Here is an 18,633-nt window from a genome sequence, read left to right as displayed (position 1 = left end):
AATATTAGAAATAGTTATAATTAAGAATCAGTTTAAATTTCAGTGATTAAACCTCTGTCTGTGTTGCATTATCTATTTGTCTCAGTGTAAATGCTAGGTTTAGCCACAAATCATTTAATTTTCATCTTAATCTTTGTTTATTTAGATGCATGGCATTCATACACACACACATATACACACATCAAACAGCTGTCCCAGAAAAGCTGTTATGGATCTCTGTTCCCCCCCCTCAGCCCCAGCCATCTCCTCCTCTCTGCCAAGACTGTGCCCTCCCCGCCTTCTGGTGCAGAGGGTACGTGTCGGAGTTTCTGCAGTGCCAAAAGAGACCTGCAGTGCCAGTAAACACACCACTCCCCCAGCACACATACACAGACTCAGTCAGTACACTGTTGCTTGTTTCCCTGCCTTAAACAACCCACAGTGCCAGCTGCAACCCCGCTGTCCACCAGCACGTGCCAGCTTGATGTCCAATAAGGGCCACGTTCAGCGTGTGTACGTGTGAGCAGACTTTATGTGTGTATGTGTGTTTAAAGGGACGAGGGGCTTAGCCTTAAATCCTGTCACCCAGCTGCCTCTACTGTCAGATGGTCCCAAAGACCCACATCAACAGATGTACACAGCAGCTACAGCGAGCAGAGCAAACAGAAAAAAATACCATCTCAGACTTAGTCAGTCTGCCTGTGTGTGCAGAGGGAGTATGTGTCTATAAAATAGTGTACAACCTCCTCTGAATTAATGAAGCAAAGCAGTCGTGACCTTTAATATTTAGCTGTTTATGTCCCTTGTGAATCCTTTCAGCCATTTTGAGCTGTCTGTAGTAGTACTACGTGTTTACAAATGCAGCACTGAAATGTCCTTGGCTGTTGTGGAGAGCCACTTTTGGAATCTGGTGTCAGTTTCCTGATGCAGTCTGGGGTATGTGGGGGGTATTGATGCCGACAGTCACAAAAGCAACTTGGCATCACACTCCTACTTCCTTGTACCAAGCAACAGCAATAAATAAATATTGGTATGCTTCCAGATTAGACTTAAAAATTTGATGTTGGCATTAAAAGCAGAAACTGATTAAATGTAGGTCAAGCAAATAACTTTTACAGAACATATTGTAAAAGCTCTCTAATGGCAAATTTGTGATTCAGAATGCTGGACTATATACATAACAGACTTAATCAGACTAGATTAAAAAAAAAAATTAGTTTCCTGTTAACCTAACCTTTTCCCAGCTAGAACAAAGCTACAAGTAAGTGCATGTAAGTGGAGTGACAAATGCCACATGGCTAAATTTTTTACAGCATGTGTGATGCCGTCACTGATCTGTAGTACAGAAGATCGAGTCAATCCAAGATTCCGTCAATATAACACCTGAAGAAAGTATAAGAGCTACACAACATATGCATGCTTTAATAATAACCTCCACTCTTTAGGCTTCGGATTTTCCACAAGATATTGGAACCTAGTTGCAAGGATTTGTTCTCAATCACTGCCCAAAGACAAAGAGAATTATTAAATATTTAGCTCAATGACAGCTTCCCAGCTTTTGGATGGGGTCTTGGTTAGGCCTCTGAGAAGGCTAGTCAAGTTCTTCTAAACCAAATTGTATTTTCTGTCATATATACACTGGGCAGAATGGAGAAGAAAGATGACTTTGAACATGGCGTAGCTGTTTTCACCAGAAGGGCTGATCTGAGTATTTCAAAAACTGCAAAGATTTTCCCACAAAACCATCTCTAGTTTGTTCCAAAAAGAGAACATATCCAGTGAGAGACAGTTCTCTGGGAGAAAATGCCTTGTTGATACATACATACATACACGTGCAGAAAAGCACAACACAGCCAACCTTGAAGCAGACTGGCTACAGCAGCAAAGAACCACACTAGTTGTCACTCATATCAGCTAAGAATAGGAAACTAAGGCCAAAATTCACATGGGCTCACCATAATGACATTGACAGTGACATTCGGATGGTAGGGTCAGAAGTTGGCATAAATAGCATGTAAGCATGGATCTATCCTGCTTTCTATCAACAGTTCAGCTTGGTTGTGGAGGTGGTTTAATGGACTGGAGGATATTGAGCATTATTTAATGTTACAGCCTATCTTGGTAATGTTGCTGACCACGTCCTTTCCTTTGGGATCACAGTCTACCCATCTTCTGATGGCTCCTTCCATCAGGATAAGGTCACAAAGTTAAAATCGTCTCAAACTGGTTTCTTGAACCAGTTTAGGTTCATTGTACTTGAAATGCAGTCACTTTCAGATTGGTGAAGGCTTCCACAGCCACCAGATCTCAATCTAATAGAGCATCTTTGGGGTGTAGTGGAACGAGAGATTCACATCATGAATGTGCAGCTGACAAATACGCAGAAACTGTGTGATGCTATCATGTTAATATGAGCCAAAATCCCTAAGGAATGTTTTCAGCACCTTCATGCCATCACGTATAAAGACATTGCTCAAACCATACTGTGGTCCAAGCCTAGATTAGCAAGGTGTACTTAATAAAGTGTGATCTAGCTTGATGGTGCATCATATGTTACACTGTATAAATTAAATATGGATTATTTTGAACTGTGAATTATCCAGAGATACTCCACTAGAGTCCAAGGATAAAAATATGGAGATGGAAAGCATGATAGCCCCCCTTAAAGGACCTCATACTGAGCAGGAGGAGCATGGCCATGCTCAAACAAATTGTTTGTTTAGAGCACAAAGCAATAAATGCTGAGTCACATTACTAAAAGCAGCAAGAACTGCAGACAGTATTTCTGCAGAAATTAAACACCATGTTCTGATATCAGTTACTCATGTCCACCAGATCTCTTTTACAGGATGTAATTATCCTAAGACCAGCCAAACCCTTCCTAAAATGATACAGTCATCTATATATTAATATATCCGTAAACATAATCAGCTGACTTCCCTTCTCCCACTATAACACCATCACTCCTACGAAACTGTAAGCTGATCTGGCTTTTCCGACAAAGGAAGGTCCCATTAGCACCAGCTGGGGCTACCCATGGGAATGAGGAGGAAAAAAAGTTGTCCCACCCACACCACACACCATAACATTACTCATGAAACATTCACATCCTTATGTGGCCTGGACGATCACGCCAGTCTCCCATTGGCAGAGAAGAGATCGGCCCAGAGCAGGAGACAAGATTCTATTGGTGTGGTGCGAGCATGAGTGATGACAGGACGGCGGGGAGGCTGGCGAGGTTATTGGATCAATCGATCCAGGTCCTTCGCAGACCACACAGATGAGGGCAAGGGCAAGTGCTGCAGAAAATCAGAAGATGGCAGTTCTGGGGTAAATACTAGCCGTTACAGGTTGCATTGTGTCATTACAAATACATGTACAATTATTGAGTAAACTTAGTGAGCAGCTTATTTTGCCCACTTTGTGCCTCGTCTTTATCCTAGTGGACAAATATTGTAAAATCACAGGGTGAACTGCTCCCAAAAGAATAACTATTCAATAATTGGCCTCTGGACAACCACTTTCAATCACAAGGCTAAATTGGTTTGTATTCCCACTTTTAAGTTTCTATTTTAAATCTGACATTCTATCTGGATGGAACTAGTTAGTGTGAATTTCTGTGTATACCGATGACTCCATCATATTCCCATGTTATTGCCACCTTAACTGACCTTTTGTTTTGAGGACAGCCATTGATTGCAAGTGCTTGCTTATCTGGTCCCCGTCTTTGAAACAACAATTTCAAGGGCAATGATTTCAGAGGTTCATTGTAGAATGACATACATTTTGGGTGTCCCACTATCTCCAATCGGCATTTTCTCTAGACTGCTGTAGTATAAGGCAAGATTTAATTTAAAAAAAAAAAAAAAAAAAGTACATTGACAAATCAGAACGTGTGCAATCATTAAATGTTGCTGCTCAATTTTCACTGGATGTGAATATTTTGGGGTGATTTTTGCACTGTAAACCAAATATTACAAGCGTGATCATGGTGTGTCAAAACTGCTTTAATAAATAGGTAGGATGATTATTTAAAACAATGAAACACCCTTTTTGCTTTGTACAAAATTAACGCATGTCCCTTGTACAATAAGATGTATACAATATGCATATTCAGCTTTTAACACCAGCAGTGATGCATCTTTAATTCTTTATTTTGCTGTGTCCCATTTACAGAAATACAATGGCGTTTTGAGACAATGACATGATATGAAAAGGGGTAAAACTGTTTAAACTGAGTTGGTAACTTAAAACATTTGCATGATGGCAAGAAAAATCTGCATCTGCAAACATTGTTCCCTTCATTAAAGCCTTTAAACCAAGCTAATGCTAATGCAGGATGTCCACATTTGACCTAACATCCACATTCAGAACACTCTAAACTGCCAAGAGTGGACTGGTTTTTCTTTTGTTTTTGTTTTTAAACCATCCATTTGTGTTTTATTTTAGAAATCTCCATGACAGTAAAGTGACAGCAGTGCACTTTACTCAAGCGAATAAAGCACGCCACAGTACACCGCAAGATGTCTTACCTGCCTTAATAGTGGAACAACAACGACAAAAAAGGGAAAAAAAAAAACCCCAACAAGATAACGCGACCACTGATAACACAAACAATGCATTGTTACATTAAGGCACCTGAAATAAAAGGGTTTGTGATGGGTTTATAAATGGTTTGGAAACTTGTTAAGGCTATAGTATTGGCAGCTTAAAAAAAAAAAAAAAAAAAAAAGAAAGAAAGAAAGAAAAGAAAGACAATGAAAAAGGAAGCAAAAGAGTGGTTTGACCATAATAGCAATATGATTTTCTCTACACCACTTACAAATAAATAGCAAGTAAATCTTAGGGCTAACAACAGTTAAGAGCAAAATTAAAGCATTTATAATAGTACATTTTCCTACAAAATAAAACATCCAGGTTATGCTTCCTACTTCTAACTTTGCCAATTGTGTATACACCCCCCCCCCCCCCTAAAAAAACAAACAAAAAACAAACAAAACAAAACACTAAGGGAAGCTAATATTGAAACTGCACGCTAGACCGAAAAAAAGCCAAAATAACATCAATGACAAGAACAGGATGCCTAGTGATGCCTTGGCCCTGTGAAAGTTATTCTATCACATAATGTAATGGTGAAAAACAAAAAACATCACTTTTTCTTTAATATTTCAAAACACATATTATTACTCCTCCCTCCCTCCCCCCCCCCAAAAAAAGACAAACCATTTATAAACCATTCATAAATTCCTTCATAGGTGGTACCTCATTGTAAATGTTCCTAACTCTTAACTGCGGGACTCTGAGTATTAAGTGTTATAAAACCTGCCTATTTGGACTGGCATTAAATAAAAGGAATGGCGTTGTAAAAAAAATAAAAATAATATTAATCATAATAATAATAATAATAAAAATGTGTGACTTGTCTTTTAAGTTACTTATTTCAAATATACACAGCGACTCCTTTAGTATTTACATGTATGTACAGAGTATTCATTTCTGCTTTGATCAAATACCTTGAATGGCGTTGCTGTGAAATTGAAGTCTAAATGTACACATATCCCTTTGAGATTTGAGAACAAGGAGGTCAAACTGGGCAGCGCAACTTGGAGCCTGAACGCAGCTCTTAGAAAGGCACTTGCTACCAACTCAAATACTGCAAAAAATCGTCAAACAGAGCTTTCAGCCAAGAAAACGAGACAGGAGAAAAGGAAAAAAAACAAACAAAAACAAGGAAGGCCACATAGTAGGCACTGGGGTTTCTGCCCCCTCTTCCCCTCCAGGCCAAGTGTTTTTGGTAAGGCTGGCGTGTGACGGCCACAGGTGGGCAAAGCTGGAAGGAAACTAGAGCAAAGGGAGGGTTTCCCCTGTTACTGTGAATGCAACAGTCCATGTCTCTATAAAACCCTTCCCTTTCTCTCCCTTTAACGTGTATCTGCCCCAACAGACACTGAACAGGAACCCACTGATAGTTTAACAAAATCATAATCATCTGTAAACAAAACAAACAAAAATAAAATCATTATACAGCCTGTTTTTTTTCCTCAATCCATATCAGTGACTCACCATTTACCAACAACTCCATAAACATAAATTGCAAGGAGCTTCTTTTGCCTCCTGAAATATCATTACATCTTAGCTCCTTCTGTGTACATGTAAAGGAAAATAAGGTAACAGAATCAAAAAAGGATGTTCACTGTGCTCTAGCCCTCCTGAATCAAAAATCACTTCAGGTGACAGTGACGAAAACATGAAAATGAAGCAAACAATGGCTTATATAAACAAAAAGCCTTTTTTCCTTTCTTTCCAAAAATAGTCCAAACTAAAAATAGTCACTGCCTTGCAGCTTCTCTTGCTTCCACACTCCAACTCATTTGTTTATATATATCTCATACACAATAGTCTCTGAGGTCTTTCTGACCAGTCAGGACCGCACTGACATTTTTCCAGCGGTTGTCTTTGGGACTGTAGCCTGGGGTCCGGTGGGGGGCTTTGAGGGGTGAACTGGAGCTGTGCATGGTGCAGATCACTCCTCCACTGGGCCGCACTGCAGTCTTAGAGTACTTATAAACTAGCTGCTTTCCCGCCTCTGCTCCACCGCACTCCTCCTCGAGCTCAAGCTCGCCTTCCGTCTCCTCCTCCTCCTCATCATACGTCCGACAGGAGGGGCCCATGAGCTTTTTGCGCTCCTGCTCAGCCTCCCTGTTGCTTTCTTTCAGCTGCTGCTGCTCCTGCTGACGTCGCACAACGATCCGCAGTGGCTCCCACTGGTTGTTGACGCTGTCGTCAGCAGCTGATCGGGAGGTCCTCTCACGCTCTTTTCTCCGTTTGCGTGTCCACCAAACGCATACAATGATGCAGAAAAGGCAGAGCAAACAAAAGGCGACACATAGTAGAGGCACCAGGTAATCTGTTGACATCAACATGGAAGGAAATTGTAGAAAAAGTAAAGTCAGTAGGAGTGCGACGTCAGCAATAACTAAAAATAGCTGGCCCTATGAAACCATTGTGTAACATTTGCGTTAATCATTCCTTACCCACTGATGGACGCATGACCTGGGTTTCCACTTTGACCTCAATGACTGCCAGCATTATGGTGCTATTGTGCCGCTTGGACAAGGTGCCCACAATGGCACTGGCTGTCTCCTGGATCAGACTGTGGTCAGGTAAATCCTCTGGATGGAAAGACTGAGAACCAAATCAAAAAGAAAGGAAGAGATAAGACACCATGAAGTCCCAACCAAACATCTTATTGAGTGTGCCACTTGGGCTGTATGGTAGGCACTGGCTGTTTGTGTATTTTATGCCCCCACCCATAAATCTGTGTCAATCCAGCTTGGTAAAATCTCCAACATGAGCTAGAATAAGGTTGTTTTAGAAGGCAATGGAATAATCACCACTCTAATTCAATTTACTTACTATAGCCACCTCTACAGCATCCTGATTTGAATGAGAGAGATCACAGAGAAGGAGAAGAGCGTGATCTCTTGCCAAGTGTCTAGTATCAGGAAGATACCTCAGCTCAAAACAGATATTCTCCACTGTTGTTCCCTGTAGATATGCACAAAAACCCAAAACGCATCAATCAGAAGCAACACAAAAAGTAGTTTAAATGGTTCAAAACGATATGTGGCTGATTACTCACCGGCGGTACTTTGTCTCTGTTGAAAACGAGTGTTATGCGGCCGCAGCTGTTGTCCAAATGGCCGCTGTTTGGCTGGCACTTGGTGGTTACTTGTGGAGGTGGAGGTCCAACCATTGAACAAACCCCCCACTGATGACAAGGGGGGGAGAAGCAGGTGAAGTAGCTATGCTCCAGACATTCTTGTCCAGCTGGACAGGACTGGTCACGGCCCGATGACTCGAGCCGGCACGGACGGCGACCACACAGCACCTGGTGTTACAAGGTCAAAATATTCACTTAGATGTAAGACAACAGTCGCATTGCCATTTCTTTCTTGCGTCACTTGTCACTATGTTAAAATGTCATGTGGGAGTGTGACTTCATATGAAAGCATTCTCATTCATGCTTCTGGAAATATTCTTACTCTGGACACCCTTGAATTTAATATCCATTGTGAACTCAAAGACACAGAATGGAAAAGCTAATAACAGGACATCAATCAAGCCATCTAAAAATAGCACAAGTCCTGGAATCTGTTCAAAGGTGCGAAAGAAGAGTACCTTGAAGGCTAAACTCTAATCATAGGCGGTTATTTAACTTTAGGGTCCAGGAATAAGATAAACACGATGAGCTCTTAATCAGAACGCCGTTTTGATGGTAATTAAGTCTCTTACCTTTGTACAATCCACCTTGCCATCGAGGCAATGGCAGCTGTTGCACTCCTCCTCCCAGTGGCTGCCATGTGGAAACTGCAGCCCAGTATAGTGGCAAGTTTTCCCAATGCCTATGACTAAAGATAGGAAGAAAGAACCATGATGCACTTATGGAACAGTTTTAAAATCTCCAGCTGTCCTCCTGCAGCTCTCCTCTCTGGTCTAAGCCCCTTGCAGTAGATAACGACATTCGTAATTGCATGTCATAACCAGACAGTGAAAGCCCTCAGCTTAAACCACTGTGCCACTGCAGCTCATTCAATGCAACACTTTTTGTTTTTAAGATACTCCATGGTTTTAGCCAATAATGTAAATCTAAAGGAGGTGATTTCATCCTGAAATCACTTAAATTTGAGCGTGCTTACACTCTTGGCATCTGGCTCCTCTTCTTCCACGCGGACAGATGCATCGGAAACTATTGATCTCATCCACACAGGTGGCTCCATAGGCACAGGGTGAAGACTGGCACTCGTTTATGTCTACACAAAGAGGAAAAGCACCAAAATTTAAGACAAAATGTTAAACCATTAGTTAGGTCTACGAGTCTTCCAAGCTCCCTGAAACTTGATGTTTTAAGTACTTTGAGCTACTGGGAAAAAGTTGACATCTTAAAACAAGACTTGGCCTTCTTATGCCTTTTTTTGCAACCAGTCACCATTGGCTGTGCATTGTTAAATAAATGTTGTTCTACAGACAAAGTTAATTCAAAAACATAGAAAATAACTATAACAGTCACATTTTCCCCCGCTCACAATCATATCTATCTCTCTATCTATCATATTTGATGCTTTAGGGAAAAAACACATAAACAAACAAAAACCGCCTCCGAATAACAACAGCCCCCCCCCCCCACACACACACCCGAAATCAGCCAGTCAAAACTAAAAAATTCCAAAGAGTGCAAAATAAAAATCAGAAAGCCTCGCCTCCCGTGTCAGTGGGAACCTCCAGGCCATTGTCACCCAGATTTCACATGAACATGTCTGAATGAGAATTTTCAAATTTAAGCCCCAGAAAAAAGGTGAAGGCTATCCGGCCAAAACAAAGGAGCAGAAAAGAAGAATTTCGGGGTCACTGGGTTATTTGTCTTCAATGTGTGAATATGTGACTGTGTGAGTACGGAGGAGGGATGACCTTTGACCCCCAAGGCGTTAAAGGACTAAGAGAAAGTGAGAGGGGTCTGTCTCGGTCTCACATTTAGGTGTCAATACATCCATCTTTTTCCACGCCCTATACTTTTTACCCCCGTTGTTCCATGTAGCAATCCTCTTAATCATGTTCTCATCAGGAATATCATTGCGGTTGGTTTTAGCAATCACATCCAAAATCTGTTCATCATAACCTCATGTCATCACTCACTGATTCTGCAGTCAGGTCCGGCGAAACCGGGGGCGCACTCACACCGGAACCAGTTGACTCCGTCCACGCAGATCCCACCATTGTAACTGAGGGAGCAAAGAAACTGACAGTTAGATGAGACCGTACATCCTTTCCAGCTACAACAAAGTACATCGATTGTGTGCCTTTGTGGGGGGGTAGGGGGTGTCACAAGACTCAGTTCAACCCATCAATACAAGCCTCCACCTTTCAAATGCTAATAGGTGTGTCCAGTCCCTCCCCTCCCCTCCTCTCATCAGGCCTTCTTCCATTCCTCCTCAAAGCCAAGCTTCCCCCCAGGTCGCACGGAAAGAATGGACACGTACACCCCCCTCTGCCATTCTACCCCCCACCTGCATTCACCACAGGGTAGGTGGGACTCTTGTCCTTCCCACAAAACTCCCACTTCTCACTGTCCTATTCAATATTTGAGCCCCCTCCTCTGCGAGATGCCCCTTTGAGGCTTGGTTTAAGGACAACTTCCACTGCTATAGTGGCCCTTCACCCCTCTAGCCTGTAAGGTCTGAGTAAAGCATGGAGATGAGGGAGCCAGGGAGGTGTGCAAGGAAAGAAAAATGTTACATACCATGGATGAGGGTCGCAGTCGTTTGTATCTGTAGAAGAAAAGAAAAAAAAAAAAGTAATATATCATCTTTGTTGCATACGTGTGGCATGCTACCCCCCACATCTGAATTGACCAAAGTCTATTATTTATATGCATGTAATGCAGCAATAATCCCAGCCTAATAAGATCATGGGTTTCAAGCTTTTGTTACTTGCAAACTTTATAATAAAACTTAAATGTCCCATTGCAACAGATTTCACCTTTACTTCAAAAACAGTACACCCTAAACACAATTATGGTGATTTTACTGTCAGTTATATTTAAAGTTATACAGAAAAACTAACTTTGTCCACAGGTGGGGCCTTCCCAGCCCTCTTTACAGATGCAGGTGAAGGTATCGCCTCCTCCCACACAAGTCCCTCCGTTAGAGCAAGGACTGGAGGCGCATGTGCTGTTCTTAGCTATGGAAAGAGAGAGTGAGTCACGAGGTGCCCTAGACTGTCAAAATCCAAAAGTGCAACACATACACAGGTATAGGATTCCAAGCAGGGGAGCAAGTGGGTGATACTAAACTACTGGGAATAAGGTTACAGGTTTCCTACACATTATAAATTTATTGTACAGTCCCTATAGATAGTTATTTTATGTTCTACCAGCCTATATTTACCATCATTTTAATATTTTTTAGCAACAGGCTTGAATAATTACTTGTTACCTGAGTGTTTGTGAAAGGCGAGGTAATTTGGGACATGCTTGTCCCACTAATTCCAGCCAGCCTTTAAATTAGCTAAAAGTAAGTAAGCTCTCAGGGAGGTCCTCCTTGGAAGGCTAATACCATATTGGATTGTCTGAATAACCCACTCCATATGGCGGTGTAGCTACTGCCCTCAGGTTATCATGTAAGGTCAACTGTTTGGTCTCTCATGAGTGCTATTCAGATATTTATAATGGGCTCTATTCTGAAAAAAATGGGTACTTTGCTCACTTGTTATGAATTTTTTTTTTTTTTTTTTTAAATGCTAAACTGCTGATGCCATTGTGTTTGTCATGTTTACTGTCTCTATACGAACTCAAAAGTAACCTAGAAAAGCAGGACCGTCACCAGAATCCAAAACCTCTTCCTATTAAAACATTTGCCAACTTTCTCGTCAACCTAAAGTTGTCTCACCGATCAGACAGGATTAAACTGCTAAAATGCGTCACCAACAATGGAAGCCGATCAGAGGTGGCTGTTCTAAGAGTTACGTGGTTATTAAAAGACATGCCAAGTCTTGCAAATTTACAGGAATCACTGTAGCCTGTTTTACTCTGAATCTAACCAATCTAGACTAACACAGCTGGTTGTTTCTCAGTTCTTTTTAAGAAGTGAAGGGGTATAAGACTGCATGACATTTCTTTAAGGAAGGGTCAACAGACATCCCATCTATTACTCCAAGTTTGCCCACCATAAGGTTTATGAGTGAAAGACAATCATGCTCCGTCTCCCACACTTAGTTTTAAAATACAATAATGTCAGTAATATAAAGCATCAGAAAAGTTTCTGATAAACTCTGAATACATCTTACAAGTGGATGTTTCCTGTCAATTTGTGCCAGCTTCTTATTAACATGATTAACTGTCTGACATTTACTTATTTACCTATAAGGAACTGCAGTTGGTTTAAAATCTGGGCTGATTAACAGCCAACCTTTTTCATCCTTGAATCCATCATTAGCATTATTCTGGCTTAGCCTCACCCACACACATTTCTCAGCTTGTTCAGAGGGTTAAGGTTAGGCCTGGCATTGTGTCCATTAATGACAATTTAAGCCAGTGACGGAAAAAGCCCATTTCATAGTTATGAAGAGCTCCCAGCAACTCCAAATGTAGCCGTAATGATTGGTCCATGCATCGTCTGTTTAGTGAAGGCAAAGCAGAGCGAAAAGCATTCTGTAAACATTTTAAAGTTTTTAGATTTCTGACAACTGTACAAAAATCTCCCGTAAAACTAAGCCATTAGCTTCCTTACACCTTAAAGTATTGCGTTTCTGCCTCACCTGTGTTGCACGTCTTTCCTCCCCAACCAGGTGGGCATGCACAGCGGAAGGTATCCCCGTGGTCATTGCAGGTTCCTCCATTACTGCAGGTGGTTTCATCACACTGGCGCTCACCTGGCAAGAGGAAATTAATTAATCATTTGTGTCATCCAATAATGATATAAATGTAGACATCATTTTACAGTTTCACAGCTGTAAAAATACACAAAAGGTGGAGCTGGAACTACTGGGAGCTGTGAACATAAACACACCCATTAACACATAGGCAGATAACTCACGGGAATGGCAGGTTTTGCCCTTCCAGTTATCGGTGCAGTTGCAGTAGAAGTCGTTTACCAGGTCGATGCACTGTCCACCATTCTTACAAGGATTGTGCCTGCACTCGTTGACATCTGAGGAAGGAGGAAGGTTTCTATGATTCAAATGTTTCATTCACTTTTGCATAAACTGTAGCATGTTTGGTACAAAGCAACGCAGTGGCGGCAGATTCTTTAAACCGGCTGTGACTTTGTGTTTAAGAAGGACACAAACACTAGCAGGAAATCACTCACTGTGGTCACAGAGTTGGCCCTCCCATCCATCAGGACAAACGCACTGAAATGAGTTCACTCTGTCAACGCAGGTTCCCCCATTTCTGCATGGGTTGCCTATGCAGTCATTAATATCTAAAATAAAAAGAAAATGATATGAAGTATATAATGATATACTGATAGGGTTAAAAGAAAAAAACACCCCAAAAATTAATTACAGACCACATAGCACCTCCAGAATCTGAAAGCTCAAGTCTCTACGTACTCTCGTGACAGTAGATGCCACTGAAACCCGGATCACAGACGCAGGTGAAGTTTCCGGCTGGCTGGCTGATGCAGCGTCCTCGTGCACCACAGACATTGGAGGGTATGTTCTGTATGCCATCCGAGTCATTGGTTGCAACAGCAATGCTGCAGCTGTCAATAGCTGTCAAAAATAAACAAACAAACAAAAAAAAAAAGTTTCAGGTTTAGTGTTTTCTTATATTATCGATCTATTCCAGCCTCTTTTCCCCCTGCAGATTCCTTTAGCCACCTTGACATGGAGTGGTTTGGCAATCCTCTTTGAGCCTTTCACACATCTTTCCTTCGTAGCCTTCAGGACACGCACAGTAGAAGTCCTGTTCCATGCTATGACACTTGGCCTCATTCTCACAAGGGTTTGGATCACAGGCATCAGAAGATGACGAGCTTGGGATCTTTGGAAAAAAGAGGAGAAGAGAGAGGGGAAAAAGGACAAACAAAATATACACATTAAAAGAGTGACTGTTGCAATTATAAGACCAATGATGGAAAAAAAAAATCACTAAGTAACTTGGTAGTCCATCTTTACACAGCCAGGTATCTTCTTCAGGTGATGATGGAGACCAAGATGATCTAAAGCACTATATGTTAAAACAGTCCATTTGTATTCACCAGGTCATCGCAAGCACAAATGTTGAGGATGCTTCCTCAAACTAACAACCTGATGTTGGACACAAAACCCCCGGCAAACAATACAGTAAACTGGTGTGACTTAGTACACTCAGCAAAGTTTTCTTCAACAAGTGCTCACGAATTGTGGGGTGGTAGAGCAAATCAGCTACTGACGGGAAGGTTGGTGGTTCGATCTTTGGCTTCCCCAGTCTACATGCCAAATAGAAATCCTTAGGTAAGATACTAAGCCCAAGTTGCTCGCCGATGCCCCCATCGGAGTGTGAATGTGTATGAATGTTGGTTAGATTGCACTTGAGTATAGAAGGAAGTGCTTGTATGAGTGGGTGTGAATGGGTGAATGAGGCATGTCGTATAGAGTGCTTTGAGTACTCCGGGAGAGTAGAAGCACGCTATATAAGAATCAGTCCATTCAGTCCATTTTATGGACAAAAGAGTTTCTAAGTGGTAGAAAACATTATCATCACATTAAAATGGCTATCATAATAAAGCAATCAGGCCAGCTGGAGTAAGGACAGCTAAAGTCTGAAGGTGAGCAGCTTAGCTTGGCTCAAGCCTCTGCTATTAAGAACAAACTGAGTAAGTGGACGAGCAATGTAAGCCTCAGAAACTTTCACTAAGCTCATCAACAGAATCCATGCTTTCGGTTTTACATCTCTGCCCTGCGTTATCATTCAAGATTATTTTGAGAGGAGTCAGAATGCGAAACGGAGCAGGCAAAAGAACGGCTATCCATTATGAAGCTGGTTCCACATCATGCAGAGACAAGCGAACACATAAATATAAATCCTCTGACACAGAGAGAAGCTACCTAGAGGTCAGAGTGATAACTTCAGCCATTTATACAAACGGCATTTCTGGGATTGGACAGAAAATCTTTCAGTTCCTATAAACAGAGCATAACTGTGCATAAACTCTGGGTTGCAACCCGTTGCCATTTAAGGTGCTGAAAAAGGGAGATGGAATTGGGCAACGGGGTTGGTGAAGTTTGTGGTCACACACCGTTTATTTTAAGTGTCAGGGCCAGACTTCTTTCTTTAGTATTTGCACGTGTGTGGTCAGGGAATCACGTCTGAAGGTAATAAATCTGCAGAACATCACTGTTAACTGCTTGTGCTGTCCAGAGCACAAAAGTCATTGTTAATGCAGCAGGCGACAGCCCAGAATTTAGTGCGTTTCATTGCATAATTTATTTTTGTTGCGTCTAGCCAGACTTTTTGGCGATCGCTTAGATCACCCACATGTCCTCTGTGAATAAAAAGGGCCCAATTAAATGTAGATCGGCAACTGAGGACTCACATTTTACTGACCCCCTCTTCTCTTTCTTTGTTATTCTCAACTCGTATCCATGTTGTCCAAAAACACTTGTCATCAAGTTTTATACAGGAGACAGGCTCTCGTCACCAGCACCGCCCGGGCAAGTTTAAGCGAAATTGCAAGATGCACCATTTCAAGTGGTCATAACAAACAGTCCTTTGGTACACAAGAAAAGTTGGCTCTGAAGAGAAAACTGGCAGAGTTTAAATCGGGTATTCCTGGAAGTTTTTTTGTTGTTTTCTCTTTTTTCTTCACACCTCTAAGATTGTTTAGATGCAAGTTGCCCATTTTTGGATATCTCTTGCTTTAGAGAGGTTTGCTTTCGCGTGAATAAAATCTCACTAGATGGCATTCACCGTGTTGTGAGTAGTTTCATGTAGGATATTATCTTTCTATTGCACTACATCCACCAGAGGTATCACTGTGCAGATGGAAGCTTGGCATCTACCTGGGTCCTGCTGGTGTCAGCGTGTAATGATTAGAATTTCTTTCGTTTATTATTATTCAGCAGCTGGTACCTGATGATCTCAATTAACTCTCAGGGAAGCGGAAGAAGCAGAAGAAGCAGCAGAAGCAGAAGAAGAAGCAGAAGAAGAAGCAGAAGAAGAAGCAGAAGAATAAGCAGAAGAAGAAGCAGAAGCAGAAGCAGAAGCAGAAGCAGAAGCAGAAGCAGAAGAAGAAGAAGAAGAGCAGCAGCATTGGCCAATGAGATCACCAAGATATTTAGGAACCATGAATGGATTTCAAGGCAGGGACAAGGCTGGGACCTAGTGCTTGACCGACTAAAAGTGACATTCACAGAGTCTTAAATACAAAAAGATAAAGCTCTTTTTTGCTTGGCCCTTTAAGAAAATTTACAAAATTCACCAAATGTAAGCATGTCTACGACCATAAAAGTAAATGCATCATATTGATCCCCTTTAGCCTTTTCTCTGTACCCATTTTCTCTGAAGACATGAAACACCGTGGCAAACATGACATTACACAATCAAGTGCTTACTGGATTAATCAGAGATACTAATCAGAGAAATACGATGCTGGAGGCATTGTAGTTTTAGCACTGCGGGGTAGGAATATACGGCCCTGCAACAGCAGGCATTAGAGCTCTGTAGTATGCGGGCAGAAATCCAGGGTCCCCTCATTCAGAGAGGCTCATATTTATAGTAGAGATGCTAAATCAGGATTGGCTCCTGACCAGCAATGTCCTCCATTCAGGGCCCAAGAGATGCAGCTGAGTGTCGGTTTCCTCACTGCTAACCTACATTCAAACACTCGCTTCATACATGAAGGGCTGCAGCAGGGACACCAATATGTGGCATCTTTATGAAATAAAAGTATGAATTAAGAGAAGTTGTCCTGTGATGTGGACTTGGCTTGCAGGGTTGGAGGCTGACAACATTGCACGTTTTGGCAGATCACAGCAGCGATTTGGCACGTAGGGGAGTTTAATGATCTGCTGGATCAGATGACTATTGTGTTATGGCTTTTTGGTTGTCTTTATAGTTTAGGGCAATTTGTATACTGTAGTTTCTAGTCCATCTTAATGACACTTGCATCCTAATTCATGGGCCGCTTTGCTTCACAACATGTTTTCTATCATCCAACTTCACAGGAAACCATTTCCCCATCAGTGCTGGTACAATTGCACATGATTAGTCGCCATGATGGCATTTTGTTAATGTTCTACGTTTACAGAAGATCTGTGAAACAAACAGATCACCTTTTACAATCATGATACCAGGTTATAATAAGAGATATCATCTCCTGATTTACATGCATATAACCACAAAGCATTAGGCACCTCAGGCAGCCACAGTGTGATGTGTGATCAACTCCAGCTGAAGGTCAGTCTCTTAGGCTACGTTCAAATCTGACTTTTTTGACCCTATGCGACCCATATCCAATCATGGTATGACGGTTTGAACAGCACAAATCCGATATTTTCAAATCCGACCTGGGTCACTTTCGTATGTGGTACTGAATACGATACATATCTGATGTTTTAGAAAGTGACTGCTGTTTGAATGGTCATGTCTCATTAAATCCGTCTTTTACGTCACTGACACAAGACAGACGGCAATTATCAGCGCCGAAGAAGGCAAACGAGAAAGGATGGCGGCGGAAACTGGAGACTGAGCGAGTCAATGGAGAGAAACTGAGGTTTTGGACTTGATTAGCATATGGGGAGAAAATTCTATTCAAGTTACGACTGTGCAGAAATTGATAGACTGCTGCAACAACACCTATCTCTGTAGCTGCCATTTTTACTTCCGTAAACAGAGCCCGCTGTGTGTGACGTCTTCTTTTGAGCATTCGGGCCGCTTTGAGGGCCGTGAACCGTTCACACTAGAGCGCGTTTGCGGTCACATTTTATTTGTAGTGTGAACAACCAGACAAAAAAAAAAAAAAAAAAAAAAAAAAAAATCGGATTTGATCAAAAAATCGGAATTGAGCATTAAGACCTGCAGTGTGAACGTAGCCTTAGACCTCCAAGAGAAGACCCTGAACTTAAGTGGACATAACATACAAACTCCACAGGTCCTGGCCCCCTAAGCCTGGGGTGGGGAACTCAAGGGCCGGTGTCCTGCAGGTTTTAGGTATCGCCCTGGGTCATCACAGCTGAATCAAATGATTAGTTCATTCCCAGGCCTCTGGAGAACTTCAGGACATGTTGAGGAGGTAATTCCCCCACCCCTGTCCTAAGCACTAAAGAGCTCAAGATAAGGTAGTGTGTGAAACTTCTGGTTTTGGATCAATCAAATAATCAACGTTACTCATTTACAAGCGTTTGTTGAAACAAACTTTGAAAACGTGAAATTGTGAAAACCAAAAATGTGCCTTGGTAAGGCCAACAAGTCCAGAAATGTGAAAGAAAGTAAAGCACTTTACACAAACCATAAATCCTGCATGATATTGGTTTATGGAATTACAGCAAAAACAAGTTTTTCCTCTCATATTTTATACCACAAGATGTAATAAAGGGTTAGTCAGCATCTCGCAGCAAAAATAAATAAATGAAGCCTACTGCTACGTTATGTATTGCTCTTGCATCAGTAGTTGTTCACTGGTGGAACCTGGGTAACATGAGACTCACCTCACACAGCTGTCCAGTGAACTCCGGTGGGCATTCACACACAAAGCTGTCCAACACAGCGCGGCAAGTTGCTCCATTCTTGCACTGACCATGGCAGGCACTGGTATCTGAAGAGAAAGACAACAAGAATGAGCAAGTTTCCTGAAAACATACATTTTAAAAATGCTACTCCACTAAAAGAGTGAACGCTGCGCTATCAGTTGTGCATAGATTAAGTAAAAGTTTGGAAAAGAAAAAACACTAGTGAAGTGAGAAGGGTGCCAGGTAGACTCTTATGTAACTGGGCATGCATAACACAGCTGGAGTTTCGGTTTGCGAGACGAGAAAGGAACACGTTGCCACACGTGTGGAAAGTAAGCGGTGCCAAAGTACACCTAAGCTGTGCATCCAGAAAGTGAGGAGGAGGCATCAGAGAGAAGCCAGAAGAAGAGTTATCGATTTAGGAGTGACTTTGAAGGGAGAAATACT

General features: G+C 41.8%; 1 protein-coding gene across 2 annotated transcripts in view; it reads right to left on the bottom strand.

The window, feature by feature from the left end:
- Positions 1-5,187: 5,187 nt before the first annotated feature.
- Positions 5,188-18,633, bottom strand: part of jag2b (jagged canonical Notch ligand 2b) — a 45,449-nt gene continuing 32,003 nt past the window's right edge. For both annotated transcript variants that reach the window (XM_063495681.1, XM_063495682.1), the window contains 15 exons: positions 18,166-18,272; positions 13,357-13,519; positions 13,087-13,248; positions 12,843-12,956; positions 12,570-12,683; positions 12,292-12,405; positions 10,600-10,716; positions 10,277-10,304; positions 9,673-9,758; positions 8,679-8,792; positions 8,275-8,390; positions 7,622-7,870; positions 7,396-7,527; positions 7,014-7,164; positions 5,188-6,886 (listed from right to left, as the gene is read on the bottom strand). In XM_063495681.1, coding sequence (XP_063351751.1) covers positions 6,366-6,886; positions 7,014-7,164; positions 7,396-7,527; positions 7,622-7,870; positions 8,275-8,390; positions 8,679-8,792; positions 9,673-9,758; positions 10,277-10,304; positions 10,600-10,716; positions 12,292-12,405; positions 12,570-12,683; positions 12,843-12,956; positions 13,087-13,248; positions 13,357-13,519; positions 18,166-18,272 — 2,288 coding nt within the window. In that variant the 3' untranslated portion in view covers positions 5,188-6,365. The remainder of the gene's footprint in view (positions 6,887-7,013; positions 7,165-7,395; positions 7,528-7,621; positions 7,871-8,274; positions 8,391-8,678; positions 8,793-9,672; positions 9,759-10,276; positions 10,305-10,599; positions 10,717-12,291; positions 12,406-12,569; positions 12,684-12,842; positions 12,957-13,086; positions 13,249-13,356; positions 13,520-18,165; positions 18,273-18,633) is intronic.

Source organism: Pelmatolapia mariae, linkage group LG15, assembly GCF_036321145.2.
Source record: "Pelmatolapia mariae isolate MD_Pm_ZW linkage group LG15, Pm_UMD_F_2, whole genome shotgun sequence".
Lineage (NCBI taxonomy): Eukaryota > Metazoa > Chordata > Actinopteri > Cichliformes > Cichlidae > Pelmatolapia > Pelmatolapia mariae.
Note: the sequence above shows the minus strand (reverse complement) of the source record. Positions and strands in the feature narration are given on the sequence as shown.